The sequence below is a fragment of the Cricetulus griseus genome, chromosome X (genome assembly GCF_003668045.3).
Source record: "Cricetulus griseus strain 17A/GY chromosome X, alternate assembly CriGri-PICRH-1.0, whole genome shotgun sequence".
Taxonomy (NCBI): domain Eukaryota; kingdom Metazoa; phylum Chordata; class Mammalia; order Rodentia; family Cricetidae; genus Cricetulus; species Cricetulus griseus.
This window is the reverse complement of record NC_048604.1, coordinates 73,910,375-73,935,277: the sequence shown is the minus strand read 5'-3', so window position 1 is coordinate 73,935,277 and position 24,903 is coordinate 73,910,375. Positions and strand designations below refer to the sequence as shown.

The 24,903-nt window shown below is 38.2% G+C and overlaps 1 protein-coding gene across 1 annotated transcript; it reads right to left on the bottom strand.

Annotated features, from left to right (window-relative positions):
• Positions 1–1,962: 1,962 nt before the first annotated feature.
• Vsig4 (V-set and immunoglobulin domain containing 4) lies at positions 1,963–24,903 on the bottom strand. Its single transcript, XM_027431921.2, is given in 8 exon segments — positions 1,963–2,549; positions 2,551–2,692; positions 3,020–3,041; positions 5,056–5,160; positions 13,663–13,803; positions 14,468–14,530; positions 21,095–21,451; positions 24,626–24,903. Coding segments are annotated over 8 exon segments (1,014 nt in total). The 5' UTR covers positions 24,714–24,903; the 3' UTR covers positions 1,963–2,453.

Genomic DNA, 24,903 nt, shown 5'->3' with positions numbered 1-24,903 from the left:
TGCTATTCTATGTAGGAATGACTTACTGGCTTATCTTGCATGAAAAAGCATCTTAGTTTAGGGGCAAGGGCCATCTTCAGAAGACATCTGCAGCAATGTATGCACTGCTAAAAATTCCCGGGTCTCACTTCTAGTCTTTGTTCTGCTACTGCCTTGATGTATGTTATTTTTGACAAGTCACCATTTCTCTCTGGGCTTCATTTCCCAATTTTGTGATATGTGAGTGCTTAAATCAGTAATCTTTAAGCTTTTCCCGATGAAAGACTGGGATATATCCCTGATGGTTCCTGTGTAGAAGGTTCTCTGGGTTTGTGATTACTTTTACTAGGGCAATTTCAATGAAAATTCTCCCCTCAAGCCCAGGGATTTCTTCTTCCTTTTTAGCAGAATAAGATAAATGAGTGTTTTCAAAGGTTTGGGGGGCTGGACTCAGAGCTGTTTCATGAAGGAAGCTGAGGTTTCTACTGGGTGGGGCTCCTGTTGTGGAGGTTTATAAGTGAAATAGAGAAGAAGAAGTTGTTCTCACCAATTATGTGTAGCTAGCATTCAGCAAAGAAGAAAATGCTGAGGTTTTGATCATGGGCTTGGCAACATCAGAAGGGGTGAAATGGGGAGGATTCTTACTTGTTCATTTTTGTGTACTACTTTGTTTTTGTAATCATTTCAAAGTGGGAACAGCTCTTGTTGAAACCTGATCTGATCCTGTGCATATACAGAAAACAGGCAACATACTATTCTCATGAATAGTAAGGAAGTTTATTTGACATGAAATACATGGGGGGAAACTAGAAGCAGGGCAAACCTGGCCACAAACAATTTCTTCACAATGGATTTCATTTCAAATGTACTTAAATATATAGTTCCCCACCTTCCCTTCTCCTGCTACCCTTCCCCTTCCCTTCACCTTTCCCTTCCCTCCTCTTCCCTCTTCTCCCTCTCCTTCCCTGTCATTAAAAAAGAATCTGTTACTCTTTTTTTGTAATTTATTTTTAATTTAAATTAGAAACAAGCTTATTTTACATGTCAATCCCAGTTCCCTCTCCCTCCCCTCCTCTCCTGCCCCCCACTGATCCCCTATCCCATCTCCTCTCTGCTCCTCAGGGAGGGTGAGGATTTCCATGGGGCAATCTCTGAAGTCTGTCATATCATTTGGAGCAGAGCCTAGGCCCTCTCCCAGGTGTCTAGGCTGAGAGAGTATCCCTCTATGTGGAGAGGACTCCCAAAGTTCATTTGCATCTGTTACTCTTAATCCTCTCCACATTGTAAGACAAGTTCAGGAGTTAGAGAAGATGACCAATGAACATTGTGGACTAACCCAAAGATTTTAGTGGTGCTGAGCACATACTTTGAAAAGAAGGGAACTACTAAGTATTTATATTCATTGTCCTTGGAGAAAGAAGCGGGTCTTCTTGCCAAACTTCCCATTGCCCTGAGAAGAGTCCCCAAGTAGAGCTGAAAGAAAGATGAATGGAGAATAGATATTATGTAGAATATTACTTAAGAAAAGATAGAAGGGAAATGGCATGGGTTGGAATGTGAAAGACCAAGTAACCAAGAGATAAACTGACAGCAATGAAAAGCAAAGGTATAGCTTGGCCTAGTGTTATAGGCCTATAATCCCAGCAACTTGGAAGTCTAAGGCAGCTGGGAAGTTCAAAGCCTAGAGAATGAACTAAAAGCAAGACCGTGCAAGTTAATGAGATCTCATACAAATAAAAAGTAAAAAGATTATAAGAATATAGCTCAGTGTTAGATTACTTGGTTAACCCTGAGTTATATTTCTTGTAACACACACACACACACACACACACACACACACACACACACACACACACACACACACCACACAGAGCAGAAAAGTGAGTGATCTATATTTCTAGGCATGCTTACCATCTTATTTAGTCTCATTTTTGGTAGGTCCTGTCGTGTCTTGAGAGAAGACAAACACAACTGTAGTGGCTGTCATGTTTAAACATTTATTATTATTAACACTAAAACAATACAGGAGCATTAGATTCATGGTGTAGGAACAGAACTCTACCTTGACCTGTGATTTAGCAGTATTAATCAAAAGTACCCTTCCCCACAGAGAAAGAGATGCAATGATGGACATAGATGATTGTTTGAGTTGGTAAGACTGAGCCTCATCTGATTTTCTGGTGATGCCTTGAGACATGAAGAAAAAACTCTAATGCTATGGGAATTTCTCTGGTGTTTGCACAGGAGTTGTGGAGGCCCTAGGCTAGAACATAGAAGGGTCCAAGGCTAAACCCAGAAGCAAGATTTCTTGAGGTGTATAAGTAAATTATAAGCCAAACAAGGATTTCCTGGTGGCCCCAACACTGTCAGAGTTGATACTTTAGGTTATCTAGGAATAAAGGAAGCAAGAAAGAAAGCTACACTGAAGGCAAGAATAGATTAAGTCATAGGCAATTATGTTAGTAGACCTTCACTTAGTGGGACATTTTAGCAGATGCTATTGTCTTCAGTAGCAAGTACTTCAGAGTTTCTGGGAACTGTGTGCAGCAGGCAGGAATAGTCATTGTTGAACTGGATGGTGGTTTGGTACTCCTGTTCCAGGCAGGGCTCATCAGAATACTCATTGACCAGAGCATGGGAATCTGGTGCAACATTGAAGTACCCATTTGCGAAGGTTGTTTCTTCAGAGTTGCTGGTTTCCCTGGCACACACCCTATGGACCAAGACCCAGTTACTCATGAGAAAGACCTTGGTCCTCAATCCTGTTTTCTAGCATCCTGTCTCCTAAGTTCTTATTCACTGGCTCCCAGGATCCTGCTAGACAAGGATTGTGGGCACAGAAAGTTGGTATTCCTAAACTAAATCATCTTGTGCATTCATTGATCCAGGACACAACATGAAAACAATCATCTGAGAGGGTAAAATATTTTCTGACCCCGAGAGAGTCCATTAGGACTAGTCTCCAAGTTTTTCGCCCAATAATCAATAGAATTTATGGCATGGAATGGTTAATAAGTTACAAAAGGAGATGGTATCTTACCTGCTCACTTCATAGACATGCTCTAGAAAACAAGGAAGAATCAGGTTAGAAATTTATTTGGAGGGTAGATAAGAACTAAGCATAAAACCTCAGTACTAGTCCAAAACCGGGGGGGGGGGGGTAGAAGCGAATTCAAGATACCAGCTTTCTAATATTGAGATATATTTTCATGAGTTGAAATACAGGGATATAGATTTGTCAGAGAAGTGGAAGGTACACATGCTTGATCTCCATCCCCTTTACCATTTGTGTCTCAGCACATCAGGCTGAAGATATTGCTTGGTGTGGGGGCGGGTTTATATCATATACGGAAAAGTTGGCTTTTTGTTGAATTAATAAAATATAATTACTTAAAAATCTTAAAACTAAAAGGACCCCGTCTAGATAATCATTGCCCCCTAGTGTCTTTGGAGGAGAATTGTCCTCTATTCCAGAGGATTAGCCTGGCACAAAGATGGGTATTTCTTGAAATAGCACTCTTCCTTCTAGGTGCTTATTGTCTTTCAGGGTAGCAACTGGAAATTCATGAACTAAATTACAAGAAAGATAATAATGCAAACTACAGAAGTTTTGTTTTGTAGACACCCACATTTCCATGTTTTATCTCCCCCACTGGAGTGGGAGCTTCTTTACTTCCAATTCTGGGATCTTTTGTTTGTTTGTTTGTTTGTTATCTTTATATACACAGTATCTGGAATACAAACTATGTTCAGTAACTACAGAGTAAATTGAGTACAGAGTACTGCTCTAGAGCTGTCTTTCTTAAAGACAAACAGAAAGCAGGAATTCTGGGGAGGCAAACTAAGAAGGGTAAAAAGAAACAAAACATGAAGATATGTCCTGAAAGCTTTAGTTGCTTGTCTGCATTTAGTGATTATAAATGAGAGTAAGTAAAGGGGATGAGTGGACAGGAAGAAAATAGGGCTAGACCCACACCAACGAGGGTCTTAAAAAGAATGATAAAATGTGACTTCTTATTCCCTTGAGTTACTAGTAACTATGAAATATTTGGGGATATTTTAAAAAGCAAACAATATATAGTGTCTTAGCCTCAACAAGACTATGGTGAATGGTTTCCTTCAAATGGAGGTGGTATTTGAGGAATTTCCACTCCCAAGATCATCCTGGTGGATCACAGTCATGGTAACTGGCCAACATCATTGGTTACTTGTTTATGAGTTGAAGATGCTACAGAAACATAGACAAGATAACTCTAGGCAAAATGACTAGTGCAGGGGTACTGAATTATAACAAAGGTTTTCTTAGAAGCAAACATCCCAATCCTCCTCAAATTTGTGTTTTCCATACTCGGTAAATAGCTTCTTCACTATGCTACTTCCCTAATCTAAACAATTTGGTTAATCTTAGGGCCATGGCAAGGCCTGGTGAAGAAATTCTTTGGACTGGAATTCAAAACCTGCTATGATTAGCAAGGAAACTTCATTCTTGCCTGTATTTCATTATCATTTATCTAATTGCATTTTTCTTTGTGATGATCCACCTGCATTTGCAGTTTAGGCTTTTATACTTCTGCTTACTTTGTTTCACTTGCCCGGAATACTGTCTCTTCACATATTGCCTTCACTCAGTATGACTCAGACCAAGTTATACCATTTGAAAGTGATTATTCCAGCTCTTACTCTCTTCTCTTCAGTGTTTGGTCAATATTGTCTCCTCTACATTTTGGATCATTAATCTTTCTGCAATATACGAGGTTGATAAATTCTATGTTGCAAATTGGCAATCCTCACATAAATTGCAAGCAACTTGAGGACAGCTTCTCTTCCATTCTTGTAAAATGATTCATTACAAAGATAGTAACTCTTGGCTGGGTACCCTGAATTTTTATATTCTGTTTCATAAGTCTTACCACATTATTTGCAGAGACAATAAATATCTGTCTCATTTTAGTTCTACCATTACTCTAAAAGTAGTCTTCAAGATCATTGGAATGTTAGACATACTGCCTCATGGAGAATGTATACTGTTGGAAAGGGTGAATAAACAAAAGCTAACCATCCCTACTCATCACTCACCTTGTTGGAATGTTTTGCAGCAGAACATGATATAAGCCATGGTGACAACCGCTATGCAGCAAAGGGCGGCGATGCAGATGATGGCAGAGATTGTCAGGTTCTTCCCTAAAAGATAAAATGAGACTAAGTGGTATTTGGTAAAAAATGATGTCAGTCTAAGGCCTTACCCACTGTTGGACCTTGCTCACTACAATGCCAACATACCAGGCAACATGTGACCATGGCATGATAGTAGCAAGACCAGTATAGGAAAACTAAGAGCTTTCTGATTGGAACTGAGGGCTGCTCCACAGGAGGGAATATCATGCCTGGTACTGTAATCCTGGTCAAAAGTCCATGTTTTGCCAGGGGGATAGTGATGAGTATCATAGACTCTAGAGTAGAACTTGCTGGTTTTATTTTTCTAAATATTCAATTTTCTATCTGAACATTATACCCATAAAACTAGTCTTCTCTCAGTACTGGACTAAGAAGCTTATTTTGCATTTGACAGCAATCAATGCAGAAATACATAATTGGTGAAAGTGCTGAGAAGAGACTGAGGGCTCATTTCTATTTTTTATTTCATGTGATTTGATATTTTGCTTGCTTTATGTCTATGTGAGGGTGTTGGATCCCCTGGAATTGGAGTAACAGACAGTTTAGAGCTGCCATATGGGTGCTTGGAATTGAACTTGGGTCCTCTAGAAGAGCAGCCACTGCTCTTAACCTCTGAGCCATCTCACCAGCTCATTTCTAAATGGTACATCTTTAACACACATACACACACACACACACACACACACACACACACACACACACACACACACACACACACACACTGGAGAGGGTGGGAGGCTCAAAGAACATCATGAAAGAGAGAACAGGAAGATTAAGAGCAGGCAATGAGAAAGAGTGCTGTGAAATGCTGTTTTCTGGACATGACAGAGCTACTGAATTAATGAATTAATAGTACTATAGTAGCTACAGTTATCTGCTAAGACTGATGTATGAGCAAGCCAAAAGTTATTGCATAGATGGTAAAAGGTCCTACTTCTTACTGAAGATAGCTTCTGGAGGAGAGAGATTCATTCTGTTTTTAGCATGTTCCCACTGAGAGGTTTCCTATATGCCAGTGGATGGACCCAAACTCATGTACATCTGGGTGGTACTAACCATAAGTGGGTTATCTTCAATGAAGACATGCAGTTAGGAGGGGTCAGTTTGCAGAATATATGGTTGGGATTGGAAGAGAGAAATAAGAGGCAGATATGATCATATTTCATTTTATACATTATCATTTATCATTTTATATATGTATGAAATTCTCCTGAATCAAGAAGTTATAATAAAAGTATTGAATGTTTACATAATATTCTTTTTAAAAGACAAGATTGGGAATGGTGGTATATACCTTAATCCAGGCGTTTGGGAGGCAGAGGCCAGCAGATCTTTGAGAGCCTGAGGTCAAGCTGGTGCATGTGGTAGGTTCCTGTACAGCTAGTGCTACGTGTGCCAATGACGAAATATTGTTTATCCAAGAATTATTAATAATGGCTCAAATGGGAAATTTTTCAGTTAACATTCAAGAATAAAATAAATTCATTGTTAAACACACACATATACACACACATACATAATACTAACCAGTTATCTAGCAATGTAAATATATTTGCATATAACATATGTACATATTCATATGAAACCACCACTGACTCTGATTAACACACTGAGTAAAAGAAACTGGCTACAAAATACATTATTTTATTCCTTTATAAGAGTACAAAACAGCTTAAAATAAGACATGGCAATAGTGACTAGGAAAATAAATCATTTGGTGTGGATTAGACAGCAGGTAATGTGGTTGTGAAGTGTGCACATTTTTTAGATTTTTAAATATTAATTTACCTATACATTATTCATATGCTATGTTTCAGTAAAAACTTTGCTAAATTTTTAAAGAGCAGACAAATAAACAAAAATTGGCTTTGGGAATAAAAGATCAAATCAGAAACTCTAAGTATCAGCCTAGAGCATCTTGAGGTTCTGAGCTTGCCAGAGAGAAAAGTAAAATCCCACATTCTTAAGAAAATCTTTATAAATGTCAGAGATACAATGTCAAAACAAATTCTCATAGTCCCACTGGTTGATTGCTCTTTGTGGCCACAGCCAGATTTCCATGGGGCCAAGACAGGAGGCTTTCACTTTTCCTTAAGATAAAAAAATTGGCATTCTGACTCATCAGCTATTCAGAATTGCTATATTCAAGAGATTCTGGTAACTTACTTTAAGTCATAAAGACTCTTTTCCCTATAGTACTCTTTGGCTCAAGTTCCCAGTTCCTCTTTCCTCAAAAATATTTCCATTCAGAAATCTAGTGTACCTTGAGAGTTAATACTGGCAACCTAAAAGGATCTAGATGCTTCTAGGAGACAAGCCTCTAGCTTACCTTAACTATGGGCACCATGCTTCCATGGGCTGGCATCATGAACAGAATAAACAAGAGAAAGCAAGCAGAGCATTCTCTGCTTTCTGGTTGTAGATAGGATGTGATTATCTGCTACGACTTCCTTGCCATGATCAAGTGTACCCTTGAGCTATGAGCCCAAACAAACCTTTCCTTCCTTAAGTTGCTTTTGTCAGGTATTTTGTTGCAGAAACAAGATAAGTAACAAATACAGGTACACAAATAGTTGAAGGAATACACTGTACAAAGATTCCAGTCCTCAGTCTTATTTATTTGCCGTATGGCCATAGGGGTCAGATAATGGTTCTCCCTCTAAAGATGCTTGCTAATGGATTTCTAGAATTTTATGTAATACAAAGAAGAGTTAAGGTTAAAGGCAGAATTAAGACTGATAGTTGTCTGTGGTTAAAACAGGGAGAGTATCATTAATGTTTCTGATGGGCTCAATGTAATCATAAGGATCAATTTAATAATGAAGGCAGGAGATAAGGGAGAAGGTAAGTGTCAGAGGGAGATTTGAACCCATTACATTGCTAATTTTGAAAAGAGATGAAAGAAGTCATGAGCTAAAGAATGTGGGTAGCTTATACATAGTGGAAAGTATCAGAGAATGGCTTCTTCTACAAAGCTTCCAGAAGGACTGCAGCACTATTGGCACCTGATTTTATCTCACTAGTAACTATATTAGACTTTTCCATTAAGTATAAGATAATACACATATGCCATTTTAATATACAAAAATTGAGGTAAGTTTTTATGTTAGTCACAGAAAAGTTAAAATGGTGAAGTTAGTCAAATCATTATCTGTTACTGGACTTTAATTTCCTCATAATTTCAATGACACATTTGAATGATAGGCGATGCACTTCTCTTATCGACTTTCATTTAATTATAATTAGCACTCAAAATAACATATTCATCATACTTTGTTTTGATTGATTTTTCTCTCCTCCACTGCATTCTGCCTTCCTGCCACTTGTATCCTTCTCCTTCCTGTAGTTACCATTTTATGTCACATGTGTTGTATTTCTCTCCTTGCCTCCCTCCTTAAAACTAGTTCTTTTGTTTTGTTTTAGAGGGATGGTTAGGTAGATGGCTCAGTGGCTAACAAATTTGGTGTATAAACAAAGCCAGAGTTCACATCCCCTTTACCGACATAAAAATCAGACACAGTCATGAGAATCTGTCACCAGTGTTCAGGGACAGAGACAGGTGAATCCTCTGGTCTTGTTGGCCAGCCAGTCAAGTTAAGGTAGTAAGCTCCAGGCCCATGAGAGACACTGTCTCAAAAAATAAGGCAGAGAACAATAGAAAACATCTAAAGATGACCTTTGGTCTCCACATGAGCACACACAGGCAAGCATGTGAACACACGTGTACATTATACTAAAGAAATAAACAAACATACACACTACTTCTTTTTTCTTCTCATTGGCTTCTTTCTAGTTTATTGGCTTATATCTTACTCATCCTTACAAAGATGCACATGCATAAAAATTAGGAGATAGAATCTACATATGAGAAAAACATTTAACATTTATGTTATTGAACCTAGATTACTATAGTTAACATATTTTCCAGTTCCATATATTTTTCTCACATTTCATTTTTTTCTTTGTGGCTGAGTAAAATTCCTTTGATGTATTTAATGTATTTTCCTTTTCCATTCATCTGTTGGTGGTTATATAGGCTGATTTTGTTTCTTGTTGTAAACAGAGCGACAGCAAACATGGATATGTAAATACGTTCATGATTGGATGTAGAGTCTTTTGGTATATGCCCAGGAGTGTGAATGGGATATTTTTTCTCATTTTGTGTTCAGAAAGTTCATTGTTGCATATATAAAATATTGATTTTATATGTTGATTATGTATCCTGAAACTTTATTATTTTTTGAGACAGGGCTTCTCTGTAGCTCTGGAGGCTGTCCCAGAACTTGCTCTGTAGACTAGGCTGGCCTCAAACTCACAGAGATCTGCCTGCTTTTGCCTTCCAAGTGCTGGGATTAAAGGTGTGTGCCACCCCCATCTGGCTTTGAACACTGTATTTAATAAAACTGGAGGTGATACATACCTTTATCTCATTTCATATTTTAGAATGCTCTTCATTTTTTAACTTAATATAATGTTGGCTGCCGACTGTTCATATGTAGCATTTAATTGTGTTGAGGTATGTCCCATATACTCCCCATTTTCTCTGAACTTTTATTAAGAAGCTGTTTTGAACTTTATAAAATGCCTTCTCTATATCTATAGAGATAATAAAACTAAATTGACAGTCAAACTTGGCAGCACTGTCCACATGGAATTGACTTTGGAGGAATGAAGGATGCAAAAGTTAGTGGGTCATGAATTTTTCCCCTGTGGTTTCAAATAGCCTTTAAGGTCAGGCAAAGTGAGGCAAGAAAATCCATCCATGAAAGTTCTGAGAGGTCAAAGTGGTCCTGAAAGACCACTGTAGAAAGGGAGAGGAAACAGCCTGACAGGGAATGGTGTTGTGGGCAGCAAAATTGGAGGGGTAAAGCCATATAAGCCTTCTGACATCAGACATGGAGCTATGGACTAGAGGATTTGAGACTTTGTCCTTCTGGGTTTCAGTCTTGCTTTAGTCTAGTATTTCCTTACTATGCCACATATCTCACTTTTATAATAGTAATGTATATTATAAGTTATTATATGTTAGATACAATTGCTTTTTGATTTTACAGGGAATTACAATTAATAGAGTATCTTAATTGTAATGTTTCTGATGGGGTCAATGTAATCATAAGGATAAATTTAATCAGAAGAGACTTTGGACTTTTTAAATAATATTCTGACTGTGCAAGACTATGGGGACTTTGGAAGTTGGACTAAATGAATTGTGCGTTATGATGTGACCAACAGACTATTAAGGCTAGGGAGCAGAATGTAGTGGCTTGAGTGAGGTGTCCCCCATGAGTCTTGGAATTTATAATACTTGATCCCCAGTTGATTGCTGTTTGAGGAGTATTATGAGGGATGGTCTTGTTGGAGGAAGTATATCACTAGGGGTGGAATTTGAGGTTTCAAAAGCCATGTGCTACCCCACCCCAAATTTATTCTCTTGGCTTCTTGTTTGTAGTTGGACTTATGTGCTCTCAACTGTGTGACACCTGCCACCTGCTTCACTCCACCATCATGGACTGTAACCCTTTCAAACTGTAATATCAAAGTATCCTCTTCCTTCTGTAGGTTACTTTGGTCATGGTGTTTCATCATATATTAGAAAAGTAATTAATACACACCTCAAGGCTCCAGGGAGAAAAGAGGTCAATCCCAAATCCAGTATATAACAAGACATAATAAAGGTTAGGAATTGAAATAAATGAAACACTGACTGGAAGAAAAATACACAACATTAACCAAATACTTGTTTCTTTAAATAGATTAAGATGAAAAAATACTCCAGTTAAAATAACCAAAAAAGAGAAAGAAGCCTCAAATTATTGAAATTAAAGATGAAAGGGGAATTGTTAAAATAGACTTCAATAAAATCAGAAGGATTGTTAGAAAATACTTTAAAATGTATTTTTAAAACCCAGAAGACTAAGAAATAGATTAGTTTCTAAACACCTATGCTTTATTGTAGTAGTTACTTATCTATTGCTGTGATAAAACACCATGACTAAAGGCAACTTAAAGAACAAGAAGTTTATGGTCCCAGATGGATAAAAGTGTGTCGTGGCAGGGAAGCATAGCAAGAATCATGGGCAGGGCAACAGAAGCAGGAAGCTGAGAGTTCAATCACATTCCTCAACATCAAACATAGTGCAGTGAAAGGAATCTGGAACTGGGTTGATACTATAAACTCTCAAAGGGCAACCCCAGTGATGTACTTCCTCCAGAAAAACCATTCTATCTCTAAATAGTGCCACCAACTGGGGACTCAAAACTCAATAAACCTATAGGGACACTGACATTCAAGTCATCACATTCCACTCTTTGACCTTGATATGTTTATGGCTACGTGATAATACAAAATGCCCTTAGACAAACTTCAAAAGTCCTCACAATCTGTGATAGTCTCAAAACTATTTAAAAGTCCAATGTCTCTTCTGAGACCCCAGTAAATTTCTTATCTGTAGCCTCCTGCAAAATCAAAAAGCAGATCACATACTTCTAACATCAAATGGCAAAGAATACACATTACCATTCCAAAAGGGAGAAATGGGGGGAGAGTAAGGAAATAATGGACCAAAGAGAGACTAGCAGGGCAGACATCAACTCATGTAGTCTCATTTCTGGTGCCATGGTGGTTGGTTATATGACTCTGCCACTCCTGCCTTGTTGCCTGCAACAGGTACCTCTTTCTTGGGCTGTTACCACTCCCTATCTGCAGTTCTCCTTGCCATATGTTTCATGACTCTAGAATCATCCACACTTTGGAGTATCCAACACAATTCAGGATTCATTTTCACAGCATAACACAATGTGCTCTTGGGCATTTTGCCCCCTCAGACTGTTCATATAGGGACTGCCCTGTCACCCATTTCCTGGTTTCAGTGGCTCCTATTCTCAATTAATCCTAAGATATAACTTTGCTGAAAATACCAATCTCAGTTGACAATGAATATTTTCAGAGCTTGAAATATATCATTGCATGATTTCTTGGATTTTAGTGTTGCTGACTGTAGGGAGACACCCTAGCCCCGCCCCAGGCAACCCGGACATGTGCCAGGTGTACCTGGACCCGCGCATGAAGGCGGGGTGAAGGGAAGTCGGGGTGACATAAGGTCAGGTTCTTAAGGGCTGCACATGGAGACCATGGCCTTCTCTCTGGCTGCGCTAGCTTGCTTCCTGTGAGCTCGCTCTGGCTTGCGTTTTGGACTGGTGTTTACCTGAATAAAGTCTTACCATCACGGACTATAGTTCATCCTTGAGCGCACACGATAACCCTTAACAGCTGACAAATAATTTGATGTTATGTGGACATTTTTGCCTCTGTCTGTGAGTTGGCATTTTCCCTGTACATCATTTTAGTTAGTACTTTGTTTGGATGTGTATTTTTCTCTAAATTTGGAAAATTCTTGGCCATAATTTCATTGGATATATTGTGTAAGGATTTTGACTTAATCTCTGCTCCTTCTTCAACTGTATGGGCTATTATTAGTTTTGGTCTCCTGAATGTATCCATTACTTCTCAAGTTGTGTTCCTTAATTTTAGTTGTATTCATTAATATTTTCTTTATGTATTTCTTTATGTATTATTTTCTTTATCTTGTCTCCCATCCTTGAAATTCATTCTTCTGCCTGGTCTTACCTACTCATAATGATTTTTGCTGTGCTTTTTATTTTATTTATTAGTAGAGCATTTATGTAGCATGTTTGAGATCACTGGTTCAATTCCTAGATTCATAAAAAGAAGTGTGCCTTCAATGATACCAAGTAAGAGCACAAAACAATGAGAAATAGTTATCAAACTATTTCACACTGAATAATCAAAACAGATATTTGATGGATACTTGGAGTCATAGATGTTCTGTGGGATATCTGGAATTAACAACTCGTTTCAAGACCATGAAATAATCTGGAGAGTTCTGGTGGATGTCCTATAGCAGCCCAAGTGAAACTGGGAATGTTATTGTTTAAGTGTAGCAGCTAATAATCAACGTGAAAGAAGTTTATTATTTTAAGAATCAATTTAGGCATGTCAGTGCACATTAGCTGACTAGAAGATTGTGATGAAATAATACAGAGTATTTTCTCTTTGAGATTTTAATCCCTGGGTTCCTGATTTTCAAATGGTTGGGACTTTGGTGGAATAAAAATTAGCTGTGAGCTGCTGCCAAACTCGTAGTCAGGAATTAAAGCAGTGGAGGATTGCTTTGATATTTACCTGTTCCATTTCCTGCCTCTTAGGTTAGATGGCTGAGTTTATGGTCCTACTCCTACTTTTTTTTCAGTGTTTGTGAAATGTATTTCTATCACAATAGAAAACAAACGAAGAACACATTTATCACTTTCTTTAACCTAAATCAGACATTTTTCATTCTTGTATCTTTGTCTTTCCCTTCTATCTTATCTACCCAATTTAGCTGTTGGGCTCATCCTTAATGGTTTGTGGAGCTGAATATAGAGAACTTATGAGTCACAAAGTTCAGAATCAAGAAAGAATGAAAGAATTATTAATGTTACTCTTACTTGGGCCAGCAATGGTTTTCTCATTCACTGGGTCAGGTGTGGCCCTCTCACGTTTTCCATTCACTGAGGCAGCTGTGGTCTCTTCAAGTTTTCCACTCACCGTAGTGGTCCAGTCACACGTTGATTTCATGCTAGTCACTGCTGCAAGAACAAAGAATGCAGGCCAGAGACCTCATCTTGCACTGAAGGGATGTGAGGGTCAGGAATGGTGGAAAAGACTTAATGTCTTTGCTGTTGATCTCTTCTGTTTTACTGTTGGCTTAGCGGCTACACCTGAATTTACTGACGTTTTAACTACCATCTGCAGCTTTGCTGCCCTGTGGTCAGCACTCTGCTGCTCAGGACACGACTGGGATTGGTGGGGTTTCTGGTCCTGCCAGCACCAGCTCTGATCCAAGGTTGATTTCATTAACAGTCTTGGGGTTTCACAGTGGGATCAAATTTCCCACAACAAGACATATCATTGGTCTATATTGTAATATGAGGCAAAACATCTCAATTTTTTGTTATAAATGGTTATCAATGGAAAGAATATGTACAAAGAAGTATTATGCTCAAAGTCACATAGTAAAACAGGTTAGAAAAATGTGATACAATGCTTTCTTCACAAACAAAAGTATATATTCATGATTCAACTTTTCCACTACCCTTAAATCTTTGCTGTGTTTCTTTTGTATTCATTCATTTACTATAATGATCTTTCTGAGTAACACAGTGATTGCTTTGCCCAAAGTCAAAGGAATTGCAAATCCTTGATTTCTAAACATTTTGAAGAATTCTGTAAAAAAGCCTTAGTAAAACTTACCTTCCAAAGAGGATTGCACGGTTGGAAGTGGTTCAGTATTGATTATACGTGGATTGGAGGAGTCTGCAAGGAAAAATGAGCATTGTTAAGGAATCTCGGACCCTTAGATAAACAGTTGGAGATACTAGTAAGATTAGGAATTAAGTTGGATCTCTCAACACTCCCTTCATGATGCTGGTAACTTCTATTGCCTGTTTATTACTCCTCACAAATCATTATAAGTTAGAGTTCATAAGACAAGGTTCAACGACTTTCAATGAATCTATATCCAGACTTGAGAGGGTATGAAAACTTGGTTGAGGAAATATATTTTAGTAATCACTAACTTGTAACTAAAATATAGTGATTCATCCTTGAGAAAGACTTCAGAATTCTGTCAAAGAAGGTGCTATTCGGTGACTTCAATGAAAATGGTGAAATAATTACTTCTAAAAATTTACTTCCTCACAGAAATAAAGGCATAACTGAAATATTTTGATATCCTTATTTTCCCCAGAATTTTGAAATTGTTTCATAGGAATTTATGGTGTTTATGGAAGAAAAACAGACCAGTTTTAGTAATAGCATGAAGCTTTGTGGCATTTCAACTTCTCTCAGAGGTAATAAAATCTAATACCCTATTCTAGGTTCAAGAGTAAGTAGTTCATTTCAGGAATACTATCTTTATTTGACCTAACTAATGATTTCTTGAAAAATCTGACTTCAAATGCTTGTTTTATTTAGCACCTTACTAAAAGTCTCTCTCTATGGCTAGGAGAAAATTTGTCACACTGAAGCCTAAAGCAATGGATAACAGTTTGGAGAAAGAAGAGAGTGACCAAGAATTTTAAAAAGAAATGCTTACAAATGAGACATCTCCAAGAAGTTTGAAAAGTTTGAAAACTTCCCAGAGTCAAGGATGTTATATCCTTTCTTAAAGGCTTGTTTATATCACACTTAAGTTAGCCTTCAGGTTTCATACTAACAGAGAGTAAACGATTTGCCATAATTGCAAACTGTATGCACACTGATATCATTGCTAAACAAGCAACATAGTTCTCTGGTAAATAATACATGATATGTTTGCCCCTGGCAGTTAAGAAAAGCTCTATTCAGTTATTAGATGATTTCTAAGCTAATCAAATAGTGAATTCAGTGGCTACCTCATGACAACGAATACAAAAGACTATACAAAATTAGTTTCTAAAAATCACCACCCTGAACAAACAAACAATAAAACAAATTAAAAACAAATAAATAGAGCAAGTTTGTTCTTGTAGTCTCAACTACAAGTATAAATTTAGTTTGGGAAGCATAGAAAACCCCCATGTAAAATACAAACAACTCCCAAATGAAAATGAGGAAGAAATCAAGACATTTACCAGAAAAATAATGATTGTGAGAATATCCTCTAGTAGAGAGGACTCATAAGAAATGTTAAAAGGCATTCTTTAAGCTAAAATAAAGGGGCAGTGGATCATATCCAAAACTAATATGAAGAAATAATACAAACACCAGTAGAGTAACTGTAGAGGCAAATATTGAATATTCCAACCTGACTTAAAAACTAAACAACAAAATTCTTTATAAAACAATACTACTTTTTGGTTGTGAGCCCAGTCTTTAATGACTAAGCCATCTCTCCAGCCCCAGAAAACAATAATTTGAAATCAATACTCATACTATTATAATATACTAAGAAGTAATTCGCAGTAATGATAGAATTAAATGATAAGAAATTGAGCTATATACAAACATCATCTTGTATACTATGAAATTGAATTGGAATAAATACAATAAATTAAGAATTGATTATATTGCACAGACAGAAATAATGAAAATACTTAGTAAATGTTTTAATTAAGATTACTATGGTTGTGATAAAACACTGTGACCCAGAGCAACCTGAGAAGAAAGAGTTTGTTTCAGCTTACAAACCTCAGGTCATGCTCTTTTACTTAGAGAAGTCATGGCAGGGACTCATGGTAGGAACCTAGAAGCAGGAACTTCAGAAGCAGAAGCCATGGAGGAATGTTGCTTATTGGATTCTCCCCATGGTTTACTCAGCCTGCTTCCTTATAGCACCAAAGCCCACCATCCTAGTGGAGGGTACTGCCTGAGGTAAAATGGGCCATCTCACATCAATTATCAGCCAAGAATTCACCACAGGCTTGCTTACAGTCACTCTAGTGGGAGTATTTTCTCAGTTGAGGTTGCTTCATCCAAAACGACTCTAGCTTGTATGAAGCTGACATAAAACAAGCCAGCACAGTAAAAAAAAAAAGTGAATAATAATTGAACTATATAATACACTAGAAATGATCTATTAAGCAACAAAGGTAGAACCAATGGAGGAATGTAGAAATAAGTATAAAGGATGAAGAATACACATATCAAATTGGCAGATATATATCCTACTTTATTAATAATTAGATTAAATATGAGTAGAAAATTTCAGATTTAAAGGCAGAGAGTCTCAAATTATCAAATCTGACTATATGATGTACTTGCTTAATACTCTATGGTAGAATATTATTTTAAGGTGTGCTGCTTTTGTTTATGCTGCATTTGTTTAACTGTGAGGCTGTGATTCTTTGCCTGTCTAAAACACCTGATGGTCCAATAAAGAGCTCAATGGCCAATAGCGAGGCAGGAACAAGGATAGGTGGCTCTGGAAGGTAGGGTGTATAAATAGAAGGAGGAATGAGGAAAAGGAAGAAGGAACAAGAGATCAAGGAGAAAAGGATGTCATAGGCCAGTCACCGAGCCACCCAGCCAGGCACAAAGTAAGAAGAAAAGTAAGATATACAAGTAAGAAAAATAAAAGCCCAGAGAGAAAATGTAGATGGGATAACTTAAGAAAAGCTGGCTAGAAACAAGCCAAGCTAAGGCCAGACATTCACAACTAAGAATGAGCCTCCATGTTTGATTTATTTGGGTGCTTTCTGGAGGGCCTCTCAAAAAGTCAAAAGATCAAAAACAATATTATAGTACTCAAAGGAAAAAAGTTTTAAAGTAAAGGAATGCCAAAAGATGGACCATGCAGTCATTTGTCAAGATAAAGCCAAGATATACTGGTATAAGACAAATTATATTTAAGAATTTTTCCCTAGGTACAAAGAAGAACAATTTGTAATCATAAAATTATTTTTTGTGAAGGAGAAAAATTCATTTATAAGCATACACTGATAATAACAGAGCCCCCGATATTCATGAAGAAAAAGTTAATAAAATTGGGGTGAGAAATGGTCCATTTACCAATAAATTTAAATTCAATATCCCAGTTTAAAGAATGTGTACAACTATAAAGAAGATTATTAAGGAGATTCAAGGGTTGAACAACACTATTAACCAACAGTGGCATATGTAGAATACTTCATATAATAATAGTAGAGTTGATACTATTATTAAGTACACATGGAACATTATTTGATACAGACCATATTTTGTGTATAAAACAAATCTCGGTAAATTTTAAAAATATCTGAAATATTAAGCATGTTCTCAAACTGAATAAAATAAAGTTAGAAGTAGGGCCTGGAGTGTTGAATTAATGGTTAAGAGTTATTTTTGCTACTGTAGAGGACCTGGGTATGGTTCCCAGCATTGACATAGCCATCTGTTACTGTATATAGTCCAAGTTCCAAGGAGTCTGTATGCTCTTCTGTCCTCCACAGGCACCAGACAGGTACTTTGTACATATTATGGTGGTTTGAAAGGAAACAGACCCTATAGGTTCATATATTTGAAACTGTGGTCCTCAGTTGGTGCAACAGTTTGGGAAGGATTAGCAGGCGTGGCCTTATTGGAGGAAATGTGTCACTTGAGGTGGGCTTTGAAGTATCAAGATTTCTGCCATTCCCAGTGTTCTCTCTTTCAGTCTCCTGCTTTCAGATCAAGATGTGAGTTCTAATTGTTCCTGCAGCTATGCCTTTGCTCTGGCATCATAGACTCTAACCCTTTGAAGCTGTAAGCCCAATTAAACTCTTTCCTTTATACATTGGTTATAATATTTTATCAATGCAGTAGAAAAGTAACTAAGACACACATGCCTGCAGGCAAAACACTCACATACATAAAAATAATAAATCTTATAAAGTAGATGTTAACTTCTAAAGATAAGCCAGGAAAATTGAAATTATGGGATTTAAATGAGTAAAAAAAATATTGAATTTCTAGTTAAACAACTACTTAGAAAGAAAAGATCGGGTCAAAAAGCTTCACTATTCAATTCTACCAGTCCTTGAGCAAGTTACGGAATGCTGTGTCTGATGGGACATCCTATAAAAACAGACTAGACTTCAACAAAATTAAAAACTCTGGGGCCTTGAAGGTTACTATCATGAAAGTAAAAAAAAAAAAAAAAACATTTTGTGCCAGAGGGATGGCTTAACCCTTTAGAGCAGTGGCTGCTCTGGCAAAGGACCTGGGGTTTGGTTCTCAGCACCAATGTGATGGCTTACAACCATCTATAACTCCAGTTCTAGAGCATTTTATCCTTCTTCTGACCATTACAGACAACAGACATGAATATGGTACATGTGCATACAACATCAAGAATGGGGGGAAATACTTGCAAATAACGTATTTCATAAGACTAACCCAGCCACACAACCTTCAACTTACAATTTGTTCTGCCTACAAGCTGTGTAGGGTAAAGGTGGTTCAGAAATTGTGAGAGTGGCCAACCAATGACTGGTCCAGTTTGATACCTATGCCACATGAGTGGGCCTACCCCTGACACTGCCTGGAGTGCCAGGAATCAGAGGTTGGATGGCCTAGAGACCTAGGATAGAACTAAACATGATTAGAAAATAAGTCAATGAAATGATGCCTAACAATATTCTAACAATATTCTGCTATACTCATAGATTGGTGCCTAGCCCAATGGTCATCAGAGGGAGGCTTCATCTTGCAACTGATGGAAACAGATGCAAGACCCACATCCAAACATTAGGCAGAGCTTAGGCAATTTTGTAGAAGAAGGGGAGGAAGGATTGTAGGAGTCAGAGGGAACAAGGACATCAGAAGAAAACCCATAGAATCAACTCACCTGGGCTCATGGAGGCTCACAGAGACTGATGTGATAATCAGGGTGCCACAATAGGTCTTACCTAGGCCCTCTCCATATATGTGATAGTTGTGTAGCTTGGTCCTCTTGTGGGACTCATAACAGTGGGATCAGGGGCTGTCTTTAACTCTTTTGCTGGATCTTGGGACACTATTCCTTATACTGGCTTGCCTTAGTCCAACCTTAATATGAGGGGAAATGCCTAGTCTTACTGCAACTTGATATGCCATGCTTGGTTGATATCCATGAGAGGCCTGCTTTTTTTTTTTTAATAGAAATGGAGGAGGAATGGATTGGCAGGGAACAAGAGGGGAGGTTGGGGGAAGGACTGGAAGGAGAGGAGGGAGGGGAAAGTGCAGTTGGGATGTAAACAACAACAACAATAATAATGATGATAAAATAATTTAAAAGTCTCTAGTATTCCAAGCAAATAAGCTATATTCACAACTCAACAATAATTAGTCAAATATAATTCTGAAATGACTAAAGTATTTTGATGCACCATTCTCATAGAAGGCTGAAGTCATTGCAATATCTGACTTTGGGACATATTACAGAAGTATAATTACCAAAGCCAGCATAATACTACTATACAAATACACATAGGTCAGTAAAACAGAGTAGAAATCCCAGAAATAAGCTGATATGTCTAAAATCAACTAATTGCTTGTCTATGTACAAAATCACATCAGAGAAACCTTTTCAATAAATGGTTCTGGGAAAAGTGGGGATCATCAAGATTGAAACCTGACCTCTATTACCCTGTGTAAAAATCAACCAAAGTGGATTAAAGGCATCAACGTGAGATTGGGAACACTGAATCTATTAGAAGTCAGCATAAAAAGCCACTTCAAGGTATGATTACAGACAATGATTTCCCGGTTACAACTCTAAAACACACAGAGGGGAAAATTATAAATTCCCATTATATTACATCCAACTAAAAATTACTGTACTGGGAAAGAAATAATTAAAAGAGTGACGACAGAGACAACCTGTAGATGAAAGATTAGAAATGACAATATTCAAGCTGAGTGAAGTGAAAGTACTCTAGGTGTACAGCAACAGTAATATCAACTTTGAGAACACTTAAAGTATTGGCTAGCAAATGAGCCAGCAAATAATCTAGGAAGAATCACTCACACAAACTCTAGAAAACCCGAGGAAATGTGGTTAAAAGAAGGAAGCATTGGCAGTAAGGTCTGCCGCTGCACAGAATTTTATATGGTTGTGTGTGAATGGACAGAGGTTGGGCTTTTGTTATGCAGAGGACAATGCTGATTTCAGTTTGCAAAGTTTTGTGGTAAAATGGGAAGTGCAGCTAATGGGGAACTACCTCTCTCAGAAAGGCTTTTCTAAATATAGGAGAGATGGGGTGTCAGAGGGAGAGGTTTTTAAAAGTAATGCATTTCCCAACACTATTTAAATTCTCAAATGGGGTGATGACCTCGAGGATCCTGTGATTCACACATAGAACTAGAAAGAACCTATATACATAGAAACCAAGGCCTCTAAACTTCTGAGATGTGACTAGGATCACAGTACTCTATTGTGGCTTTGCTTTCACTGTGACTTACATTTCTGGACACGGAGCTCAATAATCTTGTATCTCATCACTTGGTTTCCATCAGGGGTCTGCCAGGTGACCTCACATGTGTAGTGACTCCTATCATCCATCTGTAGGACATTCAGTTGGAGAGACACATCCCCTGGAATCTTGTGGCTCACTTTTAGGCGGCCTCTGTACTTTGCCTGCTGGATATGGTCTCCTGAGGAGTCCCGTAGGAAGATGGTGACTGGGTCAGATCCACGCTGTACCAGCCATTTCACCAAAACTTGACTGTAGCCTCTCAGGGGAACATAGATGCAGGGAAGTGTCAAATCCCTTTTCCAGGTCCCTATCACAGTCTCTGGTGCTTTTAGGATGGGATGGCCTAAAGACAGGGAACAAAGGAAAATGAGCAAGCACAGATGACATGTTCGCCCCAGTGAGGGTGTGAGGGACAGGCTCAACAGCTTTCTAAGAAACACTTTTCCTTCTATCATTCTTTCATCATCCCGGGGCTATTCTGTTAGCTTTCTCATCAATCTGAGTCAGTTTGTGGGATGAAATCCTTAACATTCTTAAACTATAGTGGTTTCAGGTCCCCTTTATGGCACTGTCTTACAAGGAGGTGACTCTGAGTAAACCGAAGGACCAAATTTTCTTCCCAAGTAGTATATAGAGACTTAGAGTAGACTAATTTTTAGGGATTCTGTGATATTTTACTTGTCTGTAGTTTTTCTTTCACCGTTTTCAAATGGGATGTAGGAAGAATGGTGAAGAGTTGAAACGGAAGTAGTTTATTTTGGGTAGATACATGCTTGAAACAGCCCTCTGCTCTATTATCTTTTTTGTTCATTCAAGAGAAAGACTCAATGATTGGGACACAAACTCAAGTTCTTTTCTGCAAGTGTGAAAGAGATAATCAGTAGGGGAATATAATGGTGAAGAAAAGAGACTGGGTGCATATTCCTATTTAGCCAAACCATTAGCTATTAGCTTTGAAACTTGTCCTTTGAAAGTAAGGCTAGCTGATCTTTCATCCTTATTCCTTTTTTCTTTTTTCATTTCTTTTAGTTCTTATGAAAATATTGGAAATATATATCCTGAGAGGGACAAAGATTTCATCCATGCTTGGTTTGGAAAAGAAAAGAACCTGAGCTAATCTCTAGAGTTGGTTGTGCTAGTGATTGTGGTAGAAACAAAGGAAATTTCTCCTTGGGCTGGAGAGAGGAGCCCAGAGACAAAAAAGATGGGGGCCCATTGCCTTTTATTAGAATTTTTCATACATAAGCTCATATCTTGATGATTTTGTATTTTATTCAACTGGGGACAGGAGTTGTTTAGGCAATGTCTTTCCTGGTAGATGCAATTTCAAAATGGAAGGTATTACCAAATAATTTTTTATTTAACATATATTCAGTTAAGCAGGTAGAATATAGTGACTTGTGAAGAGAGTGAGGTTATGCTATCCAGCTTCCTGGACATATTGCTAAGTGCCGGAGTGTCTATTAATGGAGACACTGAACTTGACTCTAAGGGCTTTGCCATCATCAGGAAATCTTGGAACAGACATGGCATATTTTAGCCATTAGACAGGCCAACTTTGGTAAAAACAAAAAAAACCCAAATAATCATAATACACTATTGCTAGATACTTCAAGTAATGATTGATCCAGTCTTACCCTCTAGAAAGATGGATAAATCAGAAATTGAGAAAGAATCCCTTTGCCCCATACTGAGTCCTACTTAGTTCTTACATGTGCTTAATTTCCTGAAAGGCAGTTAGTTTCCTTGAATTATTAATGAGTGTGGAGGAAGATTCACATTCACAGAAATGCCCCTGTGTATCTCGAATTAGATTCCCACAAACAGCTCCTGCAACTGGGCTACTATGTCCATAAGGTAGTGAGTTATCACAGCAGTAAGTAATATAGCAAGTCCTTTAGTTGAAGAATTTAGAGATGTTTAGCTTGGAGAAGAGGAGAATTGAGGGGACAGAGTTTCTTCCTTTTTCATACATTTGAAGTGCTGGCCTGGAAAAAGCAAGAATATGTGTTCTGGGTTGATAGTGAGAAGTCCTTGGATAGAAACAACAGAGAGGTGGATTTAGTATAACACAAGTAATATTTGGAAATGCTCCTGGATAGAGTCTGGTGGGAATTAGTAAATGTCTGTACTCTAAAAGTGTATGAACAACAAATGCTAAGCACTTGTAAATGATTATAATTGATAGTACATGCTACTTTTATTTGTTTATTTAGAAACCGAGTCTCACTATGTAGCATAAGACAGCCCGAAGCTTTCTATATAGACCAATGTGTCCTTGAATTCACAGAGATCAATTAGAGTGCCTCTGACTTCTAAGTGCTAGGATTAAATGTGTGCCCCACTGTCCCTGGCTACAGGTTTCTTCTATGCTCACACTTACTTACTAAACATTTATTCGTTGGGAGCTGTATATTGTAGCAAGAATCAAAACTTGGAAACGAGAAGTTAGTTATTATTAGAATTTCAAGGGAAAAGGAGAATATAGGAAGTTTGCATGACACTGGAGACTTCTGATATCCTTGAAACTCTGGAAAATCATGCAGATACTTTCCAAAAGAAGTGTTCCAATTTCTACCCAAGGCAGCTTCTGGAAATTTTACCAGATTTCAATGACTTCCCTCCCTTTTGCACAAAGTTCAGAAAACTTGCAGTCACAGTAACTATGACTGACTATTAGGAATAAGCTTTTTTTTCAGTAAACACATCAACACCCACATCCTCTGCCAGAGGTAGAAGTGGTAGTCAGTTCAGTGTTTAGCTGTGGGTGTCTGCCTCTGCTTCCATCAGCCACTGGATGAAGGCTCCAAGATGGCATATAAGGTAGTCATCAATCTCATTATCAGGGAAGGGCATTTAAGGTAGCCTCTCCACTATTGCTTAGATTGACAGTTGGTGTCATCCTTGTAGATCTCCGGAAATCTTCCTAGTGCCAGATCTCTCCTCAAACCTATAATGGCTCCCTCTATTATGGTATCTCTCATCCTGCTCTCCTCTATTCTTCCCCCGACTCAACCTTCCTGATCCCCCATGTCCTGGGCTGGTGAAAACCACAGAAACAGCTGACCTGAACAAAGGGGAGATCATGGACCCCAGACTGATGGCTGAGAGGCCTGCATGGGACTGATACAAACCCCCTGTACGTAGGTGTCAATGGAGGCCTCGGCAATCTATGCGGCCTCGGGTAGTGGATCAGTATTTATCCCTGGTGTACGAATGGACTTTGGGAGCCCATTCCACATGGAGGGGTGCTCTCTTAGCCTGGACACATGGGGGAGGGCCTAGGTCCTGTCTGGGATGATATAATAGACTTTTGGGATCCCCCATGGAGGCCTCACCCTCCCTGGAGAGCAGAGGGGCAATGGGGTGGGGTCTTGAGGGAGTTGGTGGGGGCTGGGGGAGGAGGGGCGGGAGAGGAACCTGGGATTGACACGTGAAGCAAGCTTGTTTCTAATTTAAATAAAAAATCTAAAAAAAATAAAAGAAGTGTTAGTCAGGCATCAGTATGCTATCTTACCGTGGGTGAGCACCATTAGGTGGCCCAGGAACAGTAGGACCAATGAAATCTCCATCTTATGTGGAGCCAATGTTGTTCTTTCTTCCATCCTCCTGATGCTGAAGAGACTGGAAACACTGGTGGCTGCTGGTTTCTGCTTTACTTAGCTATATTTTTCCAAAATGCTAGTCTTACCACACATTCGTCCCTCCTTCTGTATTTTTGAATAATCACATGGGGTTCTTGCCTTTCACCCCGCCTAAAGCTGGAGTTTGGAAATCGTTCAGCATTCTGCTAGT